The sequence below is a fragment of the Polypterus senegalus genome, chromosome 4, assembly GCF_016835505.1.
Source record: "Polypterus senegalus isolate Bchr_013 chromosome 4, ASM1683550v1, whole genome shotgun sequence".
NCBI lineage: Eukaryota > Metazoa > Chordata > Cladistia > Polypteriformes > Polypteridae > Polypterus > Polypterus senegalus.
In genome coordinates this window covers 73395630-73415311 of record NC_053157.1, presented here as the reverse complement: position 1 = coordinate 73415311, position 19682 = coordinate 73395630, and the positions used below count along the sequence as shown (strand labels likewise).

At 38.3% G+C, this 19682-nt stretch overlaps 1 protein-coding gene across 1 annotated transcript in view; it reads right to left on the bottom strand.

Annotated features, from left to right (window-relative positions):
• Positions 1 to 450: 450 nt before the first annotated feature.
• Positions 451 to 19682, bottom strand: part of si:dkey-245p14.4 (uncharacterized protein LOC563576 homolog) — a 37894-nt gene continuing 18662 nt past the window's right edge. Inside the window, exon 3 of the mRNA XM_039752757.1 lies at positions 451 to 711. Within this exon, the coding sequence (XP_039608691.1) occupies positions 451 to 711 (261 nt within the window). The remainder of the gene's footprint in view (positions 712 to 19682) is intronic.

The window sequence follows — 19682 nt, the reverse complement described above, 5'->3', positions numbered from 1 at the left end:
AAAACAGACAAATCATGAAGAATAGGGACACATGCAGTTGGTGATAAATTAACTTCTCCAATATGGCTCCACTGATAGCTACCCTATGTATTTCTATTAAAGGCTAATTTTTTATACAAAATTAATAGCTTTATTTTGGCAAACACTTTGGAGAAGCTCAGCATTGTCATTGATGCTAAACTGAATGACATCTCCACAAGACATCATCAAAATCCCAAGCACTTGGAGATCTTCAGAGAGGAGGGCAGAGAAAAGGCATCAAGAAGCATATTTCAATTGAATGAGAAAAGCCTTCACCTTTCTTTAAAACCTGGGCTGGAAAAAAAGATCATTCTTTGCAGATCCATCTTCTGTGAGCACAAATCCAAACTTGTTAGAATTAGTAAAAGAGGAGTGAAAAACTGTGAAATGTTTTCAAGTGTTTGTAAAGGTGCAACATTGTAATGCTTTCTAGGGTACAGGGCAGAGAGACAAACACACAAGATTGAAAGCATAGAAGCAAATCTGCATCAAGAACATACAGTCACCTCTGTTTGAGGAGATGGATGTGGGTTTAATGTACGTAATGTCAAAGTTTGCAATTTTAAGGTCCTTCTTCTGAACCTTTCCACTCAGCTGTACCAAACACCGAGCAAAGGCATACTTTGAAGCACAGCTCATGGCCTCCAGTGTATACACTTTCTCAAAATGCATGTCAAAGAATGAGTTATCCTGCAAGAACAGAAGAAGAGACATGGTTAGGAAAAAACATCTTAATATATACTCTGTTTTAACCCACTAAGAAGATTTAAGTGGTCAAATGCATTAGCGTGCAATTATAAAAGAAGAGATTACAAGAAGCAGACATGGCAGACTTTCTGATTTCTTGGGAAATGCTGGACATCTACTCCATCCATAAAGGGTGATATTACTTTAGTCTGACCACAAAAAGGCTTTCTTCTTCATAAATTCTGCATTAGAAGTAAATGGATAAGCATCCCTTCATGTCTTTAAAGTTGGTTACTTTCTTACTTCTTCACAAGGCACTGTTTAAAAATATATACAGGGCATGCTGAAATAGAGACAGAGAAGAAAGGTATAGTAGCAAAGAATTTTTATTGATAAAAATTCATATAAAGGTAAGTGAAATAAAGTACCATCCATGGCGTATGTTTTAATAATGCGGCACTAACTACTTGTCTCATCCGGAAAAAAAGTAGAGATTCTGGAGCACTACTGAACCCTGACCTACATCCATCTTGTACGTGCTTATTTTTAAAAGACGGAAAGCCATAGTCAGCTAGTGTGAAGGCACCATTCATCAAGGACCTGCAATCTCTTGTCCTCCTCTGCTTCAGAGAAACACACGAAAACGACAGCATAGTGTCTACAGCATGTTCAGCCAATTGAGTCATAACTACTCACATAAAGTATTAAAGTTTTTCTACGGGTATGGGTTAATCAAGCTTCACTCTGGAACAAAGATTGCAGCAATTTGACAAAAAAGAAGGTTAAGTAGGGAAGTTTAAATTGAATTCAAATGCAGGATAATTGGCCAGCTACTTGTAATCGTGCAGTGCCTTTTTGGTAAGGTCCATACATGGCAGTTATAATGTATAGTTTTTGTACTGATGATTGTGCTGTAGTCTTCTTTCATCCTCCTATGACTCAATAAATAAATAAAAGAGATTTGCACAGAGTACTAAGATATTTACAAAATCCTTAGTGATAATATTGTACATTAAAACAGATTTGTTCTAATCACAATCCAATGTGCTTCAAGTTTCATTGCTCATGACAACATTATACCTGTGTAAAGACTCTATTTCAAGACATGTCTTCCTTTTACCCCTCAAAAATGTACAAGATAGGCTGATTGATGACTTGGATTAAGCTAGCACAAGACATTAATGGGTTTTTGGATATTGTGATGGGGTGCCTGGTTGACAAAGGGTTGCCAGATTAGGGGGAACCACTGGAATTACAGGGCTGGGCATTGTCCCACACAAAATATTTTGTTGTTTTACCATTTTATTTTTAGAATATGAGAAAAGCAGACAGGGAACCACAGTAATAATAAAATGGCACAGCATACCAGTCCAAAGCAAACATGGTGTCACGCGTTAACCTAAGATTCTGGTCTTTGGTTTGAAAACTGGAGTAAAAGCATACACAGGCATATGAAAATTTTGGAATCTCCTCATAGTTTAAAATTTCTTGAATTTCAATCTCTTGAAGTTGTGCAACATCAGAACTAGCTATTGAACCACAATGTCACTGACATAAAGTAAATAAAGAAAGAGGAAATATCTTTATTTATTATTAGAATTATGTTAATTTTAGGTAACGTCAGACTGTCGTGGACTAGGAGTCCCAGGCACTAAAACAGTTCCAAAAGCACTTACAAAAGTGCCCACTAGAGGGGAGTATACCCCCAAAAGCCAGTTAGAATAAGGGAAAGAATCTACATAAATAAAAAAAAAAGATTCAGGTGACAAAATCCTCTGCTCAGTAACAAAAAGCCAGCTCTGAAGACCACAAAAGTCATAAAGGAATTGCCTGAAGCAAAGGCAATCCAAGCAAAACAAAGTCACAATACAGCATCCAGAGACATAATCAAAAGAAAGAGAGCAAAAAGTCAAATAATCTATAAATTACAAAACAACACAAGTAAACTAACCACACTTGGACACATTTGAAATGGCCCCTCAGGAACTGTGTGAGACCCTCCAGATTTATAGAGTGAAGGGTAGTCAGTGGTGGTGATTGGCAGGGTGGCCCCCGCCTCTTGTGGGACCACCCACATAAACACATGGAACATAACAAAAGCAGCTTACATGTATAAACAGAATCAAAAACAAAGAATAATGTACATAAACAGCATAATTCAAATAATAAAAAATGTACAAGAGGCGTAAACATGAATCTCAATCCCAGCTAGGGGAGGAACCCTGGCTGAGATATGACACAGACATTCAAAATTACATATGCAAAAATTAAAAAGTAAATGAAGCCATGCATTTCTAATCTAGAGCTATTTTCTTAGCTGCGTTACCCAATTTTGAAACACAGTAAGTTACAGCCTTGTCCAGCAGCACCTGCACAAAGAAGAGCCAAGCAGGAACTGACTGCCAATTCATTACTGAGCTCACTCAGGTTGAATATCCTGATTCACTTTACAGTGGCATTGTGCATTGTACTGCAAATTGTCTTCCCATAATGCAAACCACAAGAAGAAATCCACCCAAAAGCAGAAATAATGTGTAAAAGCCTTTCCAAAGTGACAGAATGGTATTTAATTTCAATCCCTGCATAACAAAGAATAGCAATTAACTCAGATGTCAAAATTTGTTGGAATAGAATGGCATTTGTCAATCTTTTCTTATAGTCTTTCCTTAGCATATCCAGCAGGGGGCACATGTTTCCTGGAAATAGGTTTGTTAGAGATTGCTGCTTTACTAAACCAATCTTGCTCTCTCACTCTCTCTTTCTCTACATACAGTATATATATATATATATACTACGGGGCTCTGCCCCCTACTTGCTTTGCTCGCCAACCCTCGAGTGGGTACTTTGCGCCAGCCACTTTGCGTTTCTGCTCTTCGCGTGCAAATATGCCTCTTCATTGGGAAGAAACACTACTTTTTCCTGATGGCAACATGAATTAGATGATCTACAAGTCTCCAACTTAAACTTTAAAGCAGAATAATATCTACATACTTCTGTCATATCACCTATGTCCATAAATTCAATCTCTTTTCGCTGTTCCGTTATTTCACCGAGTAATAATTTCGATTTGTTAGTGCTAATGCGATCTTTACTATCAGTGTTTTGAGACTTTCGAATTTTGGTACTTTCGTAATCTCTAACCTTCTCTGCATGTGTTACGGTGCCAATGATTTTGAACCTCTTTACGACATTCTACTTGTCTTCTTCTCTTTGTCTTTTATTTCCGACCACGCTTGGAGCCAAGAACGCAGGAACTGTGGCTGACAATAGCCTTCACACGAATGAGAAATGAGTGGACCATGGGTATGGTTGTAAATGTTTAAAAGGAGGGCAGGACTTGTCAAAATCTCTTGGCAAAAAGTCTTCGCTCATGGGACCTGAAATTATCTCTCACAGGAGTAGAAATTATCTCAGAGAAAGTCTCGTCTCAGGATTTCCTTTTATAATAGAGAGATATATATTTTGTATGGATTTCTTCATGTGATTTACATTGTGGGAAGACAACGCATTTGCATTGATTTGCACAGTGGGCAGTACAATGCACAACATCACTGTAAACTTTGTAATTTCTTTTATAAACACTGTAATATATATTATAAAACACTGAAATATTTATATTATATGAAATAAAATATTATATCCTTCCCTAATAATAATAATAATACATTTTATTTATATAGCGCCTTTCCCATGCTCAAGGCACTAGTGGTACAGTGGTAATTATAGGATAACACTACATAAAGGATACACTTATTGCAGGTTCTTTTAATATTAGCTGATGCCCCAGTAAATAATTTGTTAAAGGAAGCTACTGGCAAAGCACGATGGAGTTCCTGGAAGTTGGCTATGTCCACTTCGAGAGAGTGGGTGTCACGTTTTAGCCAGTGTTTCTCTGCAGGATGGGGGTTCAGTCATTTTTCTTGTTTGTTTTGTTCATTATTTTGCCATTTATTTATGTTAATGATTCATTTGTTAATTATGTGCATTAATCAATTGTTTTTGCCTGTGACTCTAAAATGTCTTGAGCATGTCCCATGTGTTTTGTGAATGGTCCCCCAAGAGGAAAGGCCACCTGCCAATTACCATCAGGAACTACCCTCCAGCCAATAAATCTGGAGGGTCTCCCATAGTTCCTGACGGTTAATTTCAAATGTGCTAGGGAGTGGAGTGTTTACTTGTGTTTCTTTTGTGTTGATTAGTGATTTTCTGGATTTTTGATTCTGTGCCCTGATTTTGGCTTCTCCTTGATGTTTTGTTTTGAGTGTATGTATGCCATGGATTGCCTTGTCTTAACAGAAAATTACTTTTGTGCTCTAAGGCGCTTTGTGTACTACAGAACATTTTTGTTAAAAATAAATTTTATTTTATAAAGATTCTTAAAGGCCCTTTTGTTTCTGGGTTTTCCTGGTAATCCCTCTCATTGGGCAACTTTGGAAGTATTTTTGGGACTCCTTGTTCATGACAGTGGGAGGCACGGTCCTAGACACATCTAGTGATGTCTTCCATCTGTCTGTGGGTGAGTTTAAGCATTCATGGCAGTTGCCAGAGCTTTTGTAGTTTTCTTACATTTACACTTTTCCAACATAAGAACACAAAATTACCTTGGCTAACACAGTTCAATTTTAAATAGCACAGAGTTACTTCTGACCATGAGCTGACCATCACCTAACAAGGAGCACATCAGCACTCTTTTAACAGCCTTCTTGTGCTGCTCCATTTTCCTCTCCTTATCTCTGTTTCACTCTTTTTCTATCAGCTTGCTTATATTGCTTAAATGCTTCAGTTTTGTCTATCCATGGTCTCATTTACAAATCTTAATGTAAAATAATCTTATGTGGAATTAAACTTGCAGATCACAGTGGCACACTCAAGACCTTTGGCTACACTTAGAACCACAATCGTGAAGCACTGCTGTACAATGTTATATTAAATATGTATAACATTAGTTCATACAAATACTTAAAACATTATTTCTTCATAATGCTACATGAAGGCAAGATGACTCACCTTTAGCATCATTAAAATGCAGGAGCACATCTTGAACATTTCAAATGATGAAAATGTTACATTTGTTCTCTTGCTTATTATGAGCCTGTAAAAAATTTTCAGAATCATACCAATGTGTATATGGATGGACAGAGTGGCATTTAAAAGTGTCAAATACTGTACAGATTGCACTAATGAGTTGTCTACAAAAGGAACAGAGCAAAAACACATAATAAACTGCAGAATAGAAGAACAAACCATTGGTGAACTTGGTAAGTGCATTTAATAGGTTTTGGGAAAGGACCATAAATTATTAACCATTGAAAAATGCATGAGAGCGGTGCATTGTAGGTTAAGTACATAATGGATAAATGCTACATGAGAAAAGTGGAAAAGGTAACAGAAAATTAACAACTTTGAACATGAAAGTAGGAGTAATTACTGCACATCATCATCGTCCACTACATTTACTGCAAAGAAATGCAATCAGACCCCATTAGAGGTGTTTAAAAGAAGAAAAAAATATGAGTCAACAAAGGGATGCATTGGAAAATGACATATTTTTCAGAGCGTGAAGAAGGCTAAACATGATGACAAAACCATGGCTACCCCCTCCTCGATTTTGAGTTTTCGGCCAACTTGATTAAAATCAGACAATCTGTGAAATTGACAGAACAAAAATGATCCCAGACTCTCTTTTGCCAAAAGGATGGATATGGCTGTAGTGAATACGTATTTTAAGAAGAGGGAGGAACATAGGGTGACGTACAAGAGTGGAGGAAAATGCACACAGGTAGATTACATAATGTGCAGAAGACTCAAAGTGAAGGAGATTGAAGACTGCAAAGTAGTGGGAGGGGAAAGTGTAGTTAAGCAGCATAGGATGGTGGTTTGTAGGATGATGTTGGAGATCAAGAAGAGGAAAAGAGTGAGGGCAGAGCCAAGGATCAAATGGTGGAAGTTGAAAAAGGAAGACTGCAAGGTTGAGTTTAGGGAGACGGTGAGACAGGAACTGGGTGGTGACTCTCTCTGCAGGCCTTCCAAATGTGCCATCGATGTCAGAGTTTCCTTTAAAGCCCCAGATAACTGAAATATGGTGACGTGTGATGAGTTGGCAAAGTTATCTCTGTATCTGAAAGGAGTATTGAATGGAAAGTATTTTCCTTTCTTTCTTCTCCTTTTCTGATTCTCGCTTGTTCAGATATGTCCTTGCTCCATTTTGATGGCCTATTCTGCTCTGCTGACTTCTCTTCTTTATCTTTATTTACTGCTTTCTACATATTTTTGCTTATAGTATGTACTAGTGGTTAGGACTTTGGGCTACAGTTCATAAGGACGTCTGCTCCGCCACCACCACTGGGGCACTGTTACTGTCTCTGTTCCACTTGTATTATCATTATCACTTATGGAAATTGGCATTGTGGCTTGGTAGTATTATGTACTTTGTTAAATTCCTTGTACACGATTCCCTGTGAAAGTACATTGTGTGCATCTGCTGGTCGTTTCTTACTGGTGCAAACCGTGTTTTTGTTACTTCTCTGTTGTTTTTCAATTCTCCATTCAATATACCCCTGGGTTATTGTTGTAACTTTGTTTGGACACTTGGAAACTTGGAAATCTTGGTGCTACTCTGCCACACCACTCCATTCTACACTTTTCCTGCCCTCCGTGAGCTCTGCCTCATTGTGTCTTGCACTTTTGGTGTGGTAAGAGAGTGAGTCTCCACTTTCGTACTTATCTGTGTCTGAATGTTCTTTGTCTGGCGGGCTTGCCACTGTCCTCTCAATGGACCGGTAGGTGTTATGCTTGTTGGAGCCTGACTAATGTAGTGTTGGTAGTACTTTAGTGATGTAGCAAGGTGGTTGTTTCTTCATGGAAACTTTCCCCTGACAAATGCCCTTTGCATTTGCTTGTCAGAGAACAACTGGGTATTTTACGGTGGAATAAATCTCTGGTCCTGTGTTTTTTCAGTGTATTTGCTCTTGGAATATTTGACAGTCATATCACTGCCATGCTGAAGAGATATTAATCATCACAACTGTGAGGTTTGAACTTTCTCCCTCAGTTAAACTTTGCAACACATGACCTCTTTATGGCACGTAGAATTATTTGTCCCTCTCATTATGTTCATCGATGTGCCAGATATTACTGGAATGCATATTGTTCTTCTGCTACTGTGATTCCCTGTACTTGGCCTTACAGTTGTTATGAGATATAAGGTGTCTGATGATTTCTGTTTGATGAAAATGAAACGACTAGGAAACGATAACATAAGCCAAAATTTGCAGTTAGTAAAGGCAAGGTCAAAACACCAAAACAGAAGGTAAACAAACCTTGAGAGCAAAATGGTTTTAAAATTAACGAGAAACAAAACCCAGTTCTAAGGCCTATTTGGAATAGAAGTGAAGATTTTGATTTCGAGGCATGAATCCACTGAGAGATAATATAAACAAGAAACACAGTCGTTTTTATACCATCACCTCCCATGATGTCAAAATGCAACAAATGCAGTCACATGATGCATCCTACTGCATCGCATAAAGAAAGGATAAAAATGGGACAAGAACAAAATTAACTTGATTAACATGGTTCTGAACTTCTGAATGATCAATAAACCCCAAAAATATAATCTACATAATAAATGAAGCACCCAATACATTTGTAAAACATGTTAATGTTGGAGCAGTTATTTACAGGTGATATGTGTTGTCTATTTTCATGATTTATTGATGAACAACATTTTTAATGGACTCAGATAAGATCAGCCCTTCCCATATTATTATTTTTTATTTTCTATTTAAATTTTCTTTTAGTGAGTTGTAGCATCAGTCTATCTGTTGCCTCAGTTACACAGCATTTGATACATGATTCTCGACAGTAGTGTTAACATTTGTCTGTTGGATGCCATTCAGAATCCATGGGGTTTTGTTTAAATGGCTTGAGGATGAAGTAGCTGTGCACTGAGATGGTTCGTGTCCTACCTGAAAGGAAGATCTATGTCTGTTAACACAGATGGGAATTTTTCTCAGTCAATACCTTTCACACAAGACATCCCACAAGGTTCTATCCTGACTCCCCTTCTGTTTACCCTTTATCTGCTCCCCTAGAGGGCCATCTTTTATAAACACGATGTTGTGTATCACTGTCATACTGATGTTATGCAGCTTACCTCAAAGTTAGTGGTGACGTCACTTCATCTGTAAAAAAGTTGTTGAAATGCTGTGATGACATTGAATATTGGATGTCACAACATTTCTTACAATTAAACGAAAATAAAATGGAGGTCGTTATTTTTTGTCTTACCACATCTGCAATTGAAATCGGCACTCAGTTATGTCTCTTGGCAGCAATGACTCATAATGATGTCAGAAACCTAGGTATCATCTTTGAGTCATCAGTAGGTTTTGAAAAACAAACTTCAACAGTAGTAGAGTCAAGGTAAATTTCTGTACTAAAATGCTTTCTTTCACAGAAGCATTTTGAAACAGTAATTCATGCCTTTATTACATCTCAGGCAGATTATTGTAATTCCTTATATGTGGGGCTGTCAAAACCTACTTTGTCAGGCCTTTAGGTGGTTCAAAACACAGCACCTAATTTTTTTATTGGGTCTAGAAAAAAGGATCATATCTCCCCCATTTTAGCCTTTCGCCACTGGCTACCAGTGAGGTGTCGCATTGATGTTAAAATCTTGCTGTTTAATTAAAAAGCCTTGCGTCATCTTACTCCAAAATACATCTGTATGCGGCACAGAGAGCACTGAGGACATCTGGACAACTGCACCTTGTAGTACCAAGGTGTCGGCTGAAGTCAAGGGGAGATGGAGCTTTCTCAGTTGTTGCTCTTAGGCTTTGGAATGACCTGCTTTTTTACATCAGGTCTTCATCTTCATTCAAGGTTTTTAAAAGGAGGCTTAAGACCTACTTGTTCTCTTCTGCCTTTCACTCTGTATAATAGGATTGTGGGGTATGTTTTAATTGGTTGTTTTATTAATCTGCTTCTGTATGATTGTTTGTATTGTGTTTATTTTAATGCTTCTTTGAACAGCACTTTGGTGCAACTTCTGTTGTTTTAAATGTGCTTTTATAAATAAATAATTTTAAAAAATAATCCATTGGAATGAAAAATGACAGACATTTTATAACTAAATGTATTACAAAATACATTTAAATAGATGATGTATCACTATGCTGAATATGCCCAACATATTTTAACTGACAGGTGGTTTATATGATATAGATACTGGAGAGTTTTCAGTTTTTTTTTTCTTTTTTTACAAAGATAAGGAATTGGGAGCATGAAGGGGAATATCACGTAAGCTGTTTTGTGCTTTCTAATAAAAATCAGCCATTACGGAATAGTGGTTAAGGCTTCAGACTTCAAACCCTGAGACAGTTGATTCATATCCTCCTACTGACACTGTGACCATGCACACGTGACCTTGTACTCCTTGTACTTCAATTGAAAAAGAAATGTAGCCAGTTGTATCTCCAATGTTGTAAGTCAGCTTTGATAAAAGCTTCAAACAAATAAAAAAATGTAATTGAAGTTATGTATTTTTACACATTCTTTTTTATTAAGGCGCTAGTGAGTGGCGTCTTGTTGCATGTCTGTTTTACATGCAAACAGTGCTTGAAGTCGATTATTTCTCACTGGTACTTTGGATCAGCACTTCAATATTTTCCTCTTTGAAGTACCAGAGGCATTTAAAATCAGCCAGTATTCATCGGTAAGTAGTACCAGCACTTTTCAAAACCTCTCTGTACTATAATGCCACACATCTTAACCAGCTGCTATGTATGACTGGAAAATCTATTCATTTTGAACTATTTATATTTGCAGTGGGAAGTTAGCTAAAGAAGCTGAAAAACTTGGAGTACCATTGATTCTTTTTTCCACCTAAACCACTATATGAAATAAAGAATTTAATTGTACTCCATTCAATGTGACTACTACTACTACTACTGCTACTACTACTACTATACAGTACCTGTATGAAGGCCTATTTATAAAGTGTCTAAGTATGACTGATTTCATTTGTTCATTTTTGGATCTCACTTAGGCAGAGCTCTAACCCAGCCACAGGGGATGCACAAATCAGTGTGTTTCTTCGTGCCGGTCCCAAGCCCGGATAAATGGGGAGGGTTACGTCAGGAAGGGCATCCGGTGTAAAACAACGACCACCACCAGTACTGTTAGCCAACAGGGTGCTGGCAGAAATTGGGCTACTGTTGGCCGAAGAAGAAGAAGGAGAAGAAGAGGGGGGAGACATGTCCGAAGGCAGGACAAGAGAAGGAAAGTAAAGAGAGTGGAACTGAGGGTAGGAACTTTGAATGTTGACGGTATGACTGGTAAGGGGAGAGAGTTTGCAAATATGATGGCGAGAAGGAAATTTGATATATTGTGCGTGCAAGAGACTAAATGGAAAGGGAGTAAGGCCAGATGGATTGGAGGTGGATTCAAATTGTTCTATCATGGTGTGGATAGGAGGAGAAATGGGGTAGGGGTTATTCTTTAGGGACAGTATGTCAAGAGTGTTTAGGAAGTGAAAAGAGTGTCAGGCAGAGTAATGATTATGAAGCTGGAAATTGGAGGTGTAATGATGAATGTTGTTAGTGCATATGCCATGCAAGTTGGGTGTGCAATGGATGAGAAAGAAGATTTTTGGAGTGAGTTGGATGAAGTGATGAACAGTGTAACCAAGGGACAGAGAGTGGTAATTGGAGAGGATTTCAATGGACATGTTGGTGAAGGGAACAGAGGAGACGAGGAGGTGATGGGTAGGTATGGTGTCAAGGAGAGGAATGAAGACGGTCAGAGGATAGTAGATTTTGCCAAAAGGATGGACATGGCTGTAGTGAATACGTATTTTAAGAAGAGGGAGGAACATAGGGTGACGTACAAGAGTGGAGGAAAATGCACACAGGTAGATTACATACTGTGCAGAAGACTCAATGTGAAGGAGATTGAAGACTGCAAAGTAGTGGGAGGGGAAAGTGTAGTTAAGCAGCATAGGATGGTGGTTTGTAGGATGATGTTGGAGATCGAGAAGAGGAAAAGAGTGAGGGCAGAGCCAAGGATCAAATGATGGAAGTTGAAAAAGGAAGACTGCAAGGTTGAGTTTAGGGAGATGGTGAGACAGGCACTGGGTGGTAGTGAAGAATTACCATTCAGCTGGGAAACTACAGCAGATGTAGTAAGGGTGACATCAAGAAGGGTGCATGGCATGACATCTGGACAGAGGAAGGAGGAAAAGGAAACCTGGTGGTGGAATGAGGAAATACGGGAGAGTATACAGAGGAAGAGGATGGCAAAGAAGAAGTGGGATAGTCAGAGAAATGCAGAAAGTAGACAAGAGTACAACGAGATAAGGCACAAGGTGAAGAGAGAGGTGGCAAAGGCTAAAGAAAAAGCGTATGATGAGTTGTATGAGAGGTTGGACACTAAAGAGGGAGAAAAGGACCTGTACAGATTGGCTAGACAGAGGGACTGAGCTGGGAAAGATGTGCAGCAGGTTAGGGTAATAAAGGATAAATAAGGAAATGTACTCACAAGTGAGGAGAGTATGTTGAGCAGATGGAAAGAGTACTTTGAAAGGCTTATGAATGAAGAGAACGAGAGAGAGAAGAAGTTGGATGATGTGGAGAATCAGGAAGTGCAACGGATTAGCAAGGAGGAAGTAAGGACAGCTATGAAGAGGATGAAGAATGGAAAAGCCGTTGGTCCAGATGACATACCTGTGGAAGCATGGAGGTGTTTAGGAGAGATGGCAATGTTTGCTCGAGGATGTTGATGGAGAAGTATATAGAAGGCCAGAAGGAGTTGCATTGCATCTTTGTGGACCTGGGGAAAGCATATGACAGGGTACCTGGAGAGGAGCTGTGGTATTGTATGAGGAAGTCGGGAGTGGCAGAGAAGTATGTAAGAGTTGTACAGGATATGTACGAGGGAAGTGTGACTGTGGTGAGGTCTGTGGTAGGAATGACGGATGCATTCAAGGTGGAAGTGGGATTACATCAGGGATTGGCTCTGAGCCCATTCTTATTTGCAATGGTAATGGACAGGTTGACAGACGAGATTAGACAGGATTTCTCGTGGACTATGATGTTTGCTGATGACATTGTGATCTGTAGCGATAGTAGTGAGCAGGTTGAGGAGACCCTGCAGAGGTGGAGATATGCTCTAGAGAGGAGAGGAATGAAGGTCAGTAGGAACAAGACAGAATACATGTGTGTAAATGAGAGGGAGGTCAGTAGAATGGTGAGGATGCAAGGAGTTGATAAAGGTGGATGAATTTAAATACTTTGGATCAACAGTACAGAGTAATGGGGATTGTGGAAGAGAGGTGAAAAAGAGAGTGCAGGCAGGGTGGAATGGATGGAGAAGAGTGTCAGGAGTGATTTGTGACAGAGGACAGACAGCAAGAGAGAAAGGGAAGGTTACAGGACGGTAGTGAGACCGGCTATGTTATATGGGTTGGAGACGGTGGCACTGACCAGAAAGCAGGAGACAGAGCTGGAGGTAGCAGAGTTAAAGATGCTAAGATTTGCTCTGGGGGTGATGAAGATGGGCAGGTGATGGGTGTAACAGAACAAGATGCAGAGGACAGAAAGATAAGGAAGAAGAAGATCTGCTGTGGCAACCCCTAACAGGAGCAGCCGAAAGAGGAGGAAGAAGAAGAAGACCTAGGCAGAGCTCTAGGAGCTAAAGCCTATGCTGGTAGCACTGGTTTCAAGGCAGAAACCAGCAATGTAGAGGGCATAGATAGATAGATAGATAGATAGATAGATAGATAGATAGATAGATAGATAGATAGATAGATAGATAGATAGATAGATAGATAGATAGATGATACTTTATTAATCCCAAGGGGTAATTCACATACATCACAGGACACATGCCAATACTTGTAGTAACAGGGATATTTTAGAGTTACCCATTAACCTGACACACATATATTTTGATTTGAAAATAAAACAAGATTTCTTTAAGCTTTTGTTTCATTTTACGTTAATTTAGTTACTCTTAAATTCAGTTTAAAGTGTTTAGCAATGGGTCTGACACTAAAATGTACTGTATAACATTGATTAACATGTTTCAGGATGGTTGCTGTAAGCATACATGCAGGAACTGACAAGAAGTGAAATAGGAGAGCAAGTAAATATACAGCATGTCTGCCTCACATCTTCAGGTTAGTGCTCAGCAGATCAGCCATATAACAACAAATGAGGTGGACATTTGGCATCACTTTATATTAAGTAACATTATTACATTGTAGTTACTCTGTAATCACTCAGTAACTACCTGCCAAACCAGAGTGTAATTAGAAATTATTAACCTCGGAATTCTATGTAAAAATTGTTGATTCCGATTAAGGGCTAATTGATTTTATTAATAATAATAATAAGTTTTATTTATGTAGTGCCTTTCATACACTCAAGAACACTTTGCAATTCAATAAAAACACATTAACAAGACAGTAGAAGTTACATACAAGAAAATAAATAATACTCATTGAAATGAATAATAGATTTTTCCTCATGAAGACTGAGAGGAAGAGCATCCCAAATTTTAGGGGCCATCACACTGAAAGCTCTGCCACCCATAGTTACTAATCTGTATTTAGGTACAGTGAGTAAGTTAGCATCCGATGATCTTAATGCACGGGCAGGAGTGTAAGGAAGCAGCAGCTCAGACAGATAATGAGGGGCTAAACCATGAAGGGCTTTAAAGCTGATGAGAATAATTTTATATTTGATTCTTTAAGAACCTGGTAACCAATGCAAATAATAGAGGACAGGAGTGATGTGAGCAGATTTTTTAGTTTGTGTAAGTAAACGAGCAGCAAAATTCTGAACATACTGTAATTTATTGATATATTTAGTTTGGAGGTCATTAAACAATGCATTGCAATAATCCAGATGGGTAGTGATGGAAGCATTAATGAGTGTTTCAGTATCTTTTACACTGAGGAAAGAAAGAAGATGATCAATATTTAGGAGATGGAAAAAAGCTGTCTGTACTATTGACCAAATGGCACCCAAATTACAGACTGATGCTGAGGGTTCAAACAAGATCCCATCGAAATCAATTTTTAGCCCATGAAGGGTAGAGAGGACAGATTTGGTACCACCTAATAAGATTTCTACTTTACCAGGATTAAGTCATAAAAAAATTATCTGTCATCCAATGATTGATTTCCCAAGCAAAAACACACAATGTGTGTAAACGAGAAGCTGTAAAGCCAATTTTAAGAACAAACTAAAACTGAATGTTGAATCAAGCAATAGTGATGACAATGTGAATTGGTCATCAGATGTTGACATGGATAATGAAACTGATGCATAAGGTACTGTACAACCAAACTTATATAATATAGTGCAAGAAGGTTCATAGTAAAAAAATCGGGAGTGGTCTCCCCTAGACTTTCTTATATACTCAGATATAGGGATGGATATTTGAGGAGTAAATTGCAAGACAATGATTATATTTCTATATTATGTACATTAAAGAACACTCAACAACAAATCAAATCAAATTAATAATATATTGAACAATTATTATAAAAGTAAAGTTGAATATATCGGAGTCTGCTGCTGCATACATTAAAAAGTACCACTTGTTTGTAGCAGAAATAGCTCAAAAGTTGAACGAAATCTATGTTTTGTACCTAATACTTGTATGCAAAATTTGGTTGACCTAAGTGAAAGCATACTCAAGTTATTGTGTTTACATACACACATGCATACACACGCACACAGACACATAGACATAATTCAAAAAATGGTATTTTCAGACTCGGGGAGGTCTAAAACGTCGAGAAAATCTCAAAATCAAATTTTTGGACGATTCCAATACATTTCCTATACTTTGTATATGAGAAAGTAAAAAGACAGGTAACAGACTTTAGTTCAGGTATTGCAAACATGAACTCATTACTCATTTACTCTTACGTGCAAAATTGTTCAGTCCTTTTGTTAAATTCTAAAAGTGTTCAAAAATTGCAGTTTAAAAACTGATCTTCAATAAATAAATAGTCCAATAAATAGATCCCATAAAACAAGGTTAAAATCAAAGGCAGGTTCTTCCTTTATCCTATCAGGACTTTGCAGCATGAGGAGTTGCCTGTCGACAGGTGCAGTCTTCCATTAAACATGGGTATGGAGCACACCGCCAGTCTGTTGGTGTCCGTATTACACTCCTCTGAAACCCAAGCATGTCTCCTGTTGCCAATCTGTAGGCATCTATCTGCTCCTACTCCTCCGAATTGCTCTAAGGAACGTCCCTCTCCAACCCCGCACTCGAGTACAGGCCTGCTGCTTGCTCCATTGAGACATATTCCCAAACACCTGCTTTATTTCCGGATGACACAGGCTCCTCACCATCTCGCCTTTTATCGTAACCTCAATTCTCTCTTGTTGACCTGAACTTTTTCTTCTTTTCCTCTCTTTTTTTTCTTTTTTTTTCTCTTTGTCTTTTTTTTGATCTGATCCTCATTTGTTCTGGTTGCTCTTTGTTATAGTTGTCCATGTCCTCCTCTGCCCTGCAGGCTCCCTTATATCCTGCCCAACTGGGTGCAGCCTATCCTCTGCCTACTCCGCGGTGTGAATTTGGCACCTGATTGATCCAATCGCATTTGCAAGTGACTGTGTGATCAACTAAGGACACACCCACACCTGTCTGGAGCCTATAAAAGACTGATATAAAATTTTAGGAAGCATTTAACTTATTGAACGTGCTGCATCCAAGTATGGGGGCAATTACTTTTTCACTTGGGTGACAAGGGTGTTGGATAACTGTGTTCCTTGAATAAAGAAAGTAATGATTTAAAAACTGTAATGTGTGTTCACGCACGTCCCACTTCTCTAATATTGAATTTTCTTGGAAGATCTTTTTGGTCTATATGTACAACACAAGATGGAAGATTTCAAAAATGAATACTCAGATCAAAGTGCATGATTTTTGGAGTGGCATTTTTATAAATGTGTTTGTGGTCTTGCTTTTGCATCTGCCTTATGCATGCAGCACACATTTACAAGCCTACTCATTGTACAATGATGAAAAGTGCACTTCAGCTCTTTTTAAAATCCTCATCTTCTTTTAGTTGTCAGATAGAAATCCATCAAGTAACAAAAATCCACTCTGCTGAATAAGCAAATTAATTTGGGAGTAAACATTTTTTAGGGGCCTAGTATAAACATTAGGGTATTAAGCATCATTATCAATTAGTACTAAATAACATGAAGGTAAAAGGCACAGAACTGTTTTCATCCTAATTTTAATGGAATTCATGTCAATGTTTTATACCAGTGCATATGGGGGAACAGCTCAAAGGTTCTGGTGCTGTTAATACTCTGCCACTCCAGGGGTTGGTGCTGTGTGCTAATATCCTTTGTCTTCTTCCCTCTTAAGACTGGAAGATTGACGGCTATACCACAAATGACGTCACTTCTGGTTTCCACCTACCTGAACCAGCCCCTTCCTGCCAGAAGTTTTCAAAACAGGAAGATAGGTAGTTCATTGTTGGACTTGCAACTGAGAAGAAGTTCTCACAACTGTATAACCTTGTATTTTGTTGTAGACCTGGGGTGCCCACACTTTTCTGGCTTGCGAGCTACTTTTAAAATGAACAGGTCGAAATGATCTACCTACATTAAAAATTATATATATCTATACTAATAAAAGGCAAAGCCCTCACTGACTGACTGACTGACTGACTGACTCATCACTAATTCTCCAACTTCCCGTGTAGGTAGAAGGCTGAAATTTGGCAGGCTCATTCCTTACAGCTTACTTACAAAAGTTGGGCAGGTTTCATTTCGAAATTCTACGCGTAATGGTCACAACTGGAACCTATTTTTTTGTCCATATACTATAATAGACATCTGCTCGATGGCCGTGGGAGGCGGAGTTACGCCTCCCACATAATTTAGTGCCTGCCCATATAAGGCCGTCCATCAGCAGCAATCCAATAGAAATACTGCCGCTGAATATTCACGGGTGAAGGACTGTGCTTATGCAGACGAAGATGAGATGGTCATGGTGGTGTTTGGCACAAACTCAGCGAAACTGCGAGAGAAACTTTTAAGTGCCGGGTCTTAGCTAACATTACATACAGCCGTGGACATCACATGAGATGGCACCAGCACAGCTGGGAACCTTCGATGCATGTACACCGAGCGGCTCACGTGAACTGACGCAGTGCACAGACAAAAAGCAACAGGTCCAAAGAGTGCTGAACAAAAACCGAATTACACAATTGAGAAGGCAGCAAAAAAATATGAAGCGTCTGACACATACAAGCATATTCATAAGTGCAGCTACTGCGGAAACAAAGCACACGGTGGAAAAAGTCAATGTCCCGCTAAAGGAAGACAGTGTAAAAAAAAATATATATATATATATGCGTGTGTATATGTATATATGTAGATATGTATGTATATGTATATATATGTTTATATATGTGTGTGTATGTATGTATGTGTGTATATGTAGATATGTATATATATATGTGTATATGTGTTTATGTATATATGTATGGATATGTAAATATATATGTTTATATGTGTGTGAGTATATTTATATATATATAGAGTATATATATATATATATATGACAGCAACACTCATCACTCACAACAGTGACTAAACAATTACATTGACAATCATGTTACGTTATTTTCAAAATGTTTCCTTTTCTTTTTCATTACTTCTTTAAAACACTACTTCACCGCTGCGAAGCGCTGGTATTTTGCTAATATATATATATATACTTATATATCTGAGTATACTTTATACATAAAATATATGTTGTCGTACCTTGCATAACTGAATAACCTTTATGGCACAATAACAATTCAATACATTTATGGTCACTACAGTATTTGGATTTAATAATCTTCATGTGGGAAAAGGCTCACTCGCATAAATAAGTAGAACCGAATAATGCAGACAAGGAGGTAACACATTTCCTCATGTTTGGGTACTTTTCCTCAGAGTAAGTTCCAAAACTGTCCAAGAGCCCCAGACTTCAGCTGAATGTCATCCTGTAGTGTCAAAATCTCATCCTCCACTGTAGAGGAGTTTTAGCTGAAACAGTGTTGCAATTTTGATGCGAGTGAATCACCCTCAACATCTTCCCTAAATGGATAGCACTTAAATGTAGCGATTGCTCAAGTAAAGCTGAGTCTTGAAACTGTCTGTCAAAGTCTGACAGGCAATTTTGAATCTGCTCTGTGTGGTGTATGCTGTCAAGTTCCGCACATGCCTTCCATTGCGTCTCCAGCTCTGACGCGAGGTTTTGGATGTTCCCCAAATCAAGGTACTGCAGCTTTGAGGACAGATGTTGAATTTTTCATTTGAACGCATTAACTGAGCTAATCATATTGACCATGGAGTTCTCTTTTCCTTGCAGCTGTAAATTAAGCTCATTCAACATGTTGGTCAGATCGGAAAAAAAATGTCAAGTCTAGCGACCATTGATCGTTATTAAGTTGCTTGTATTCTGCATGTTTAATAACAAGGAGAAACTCCTTTTTCTCCGGCCAGGGGTCTTGAAATCTCAGCAGTAATTTTTCCCTGGCCATCTGTCTCAATGAAGGCCTCTTTTTATCATTTCTCCATCTTGGAAGGACTTCTTATGCTTAATGATCGAGTGACTCGCCTGGAACGATGCTTTGGTGTGTCTACCTTTGCTTTTGAATTCAGCCGAGTGAAAAATGACAGCTGTCCGATTAACTGCGATTTTAGTTCCCTCTACTTTCTCTTTCTCAGATCGCTTTTTGGAAGGAAGTCAGTTTTGCAGTTTTTATGAACAGTTTGAAAGTGCCTTTCCACATTTTCCTTCTTTGGAATAGTAATGATACTGTAGATTGACAGATCAGACAAATGAACTTCGATTGTGACATTGTAAGAAAAAAAATCGTCTTCCAATTCCACATCCAGCCCATAAACAACATTTTTTTTTAAATCCCTTCTTTAGTCGATATA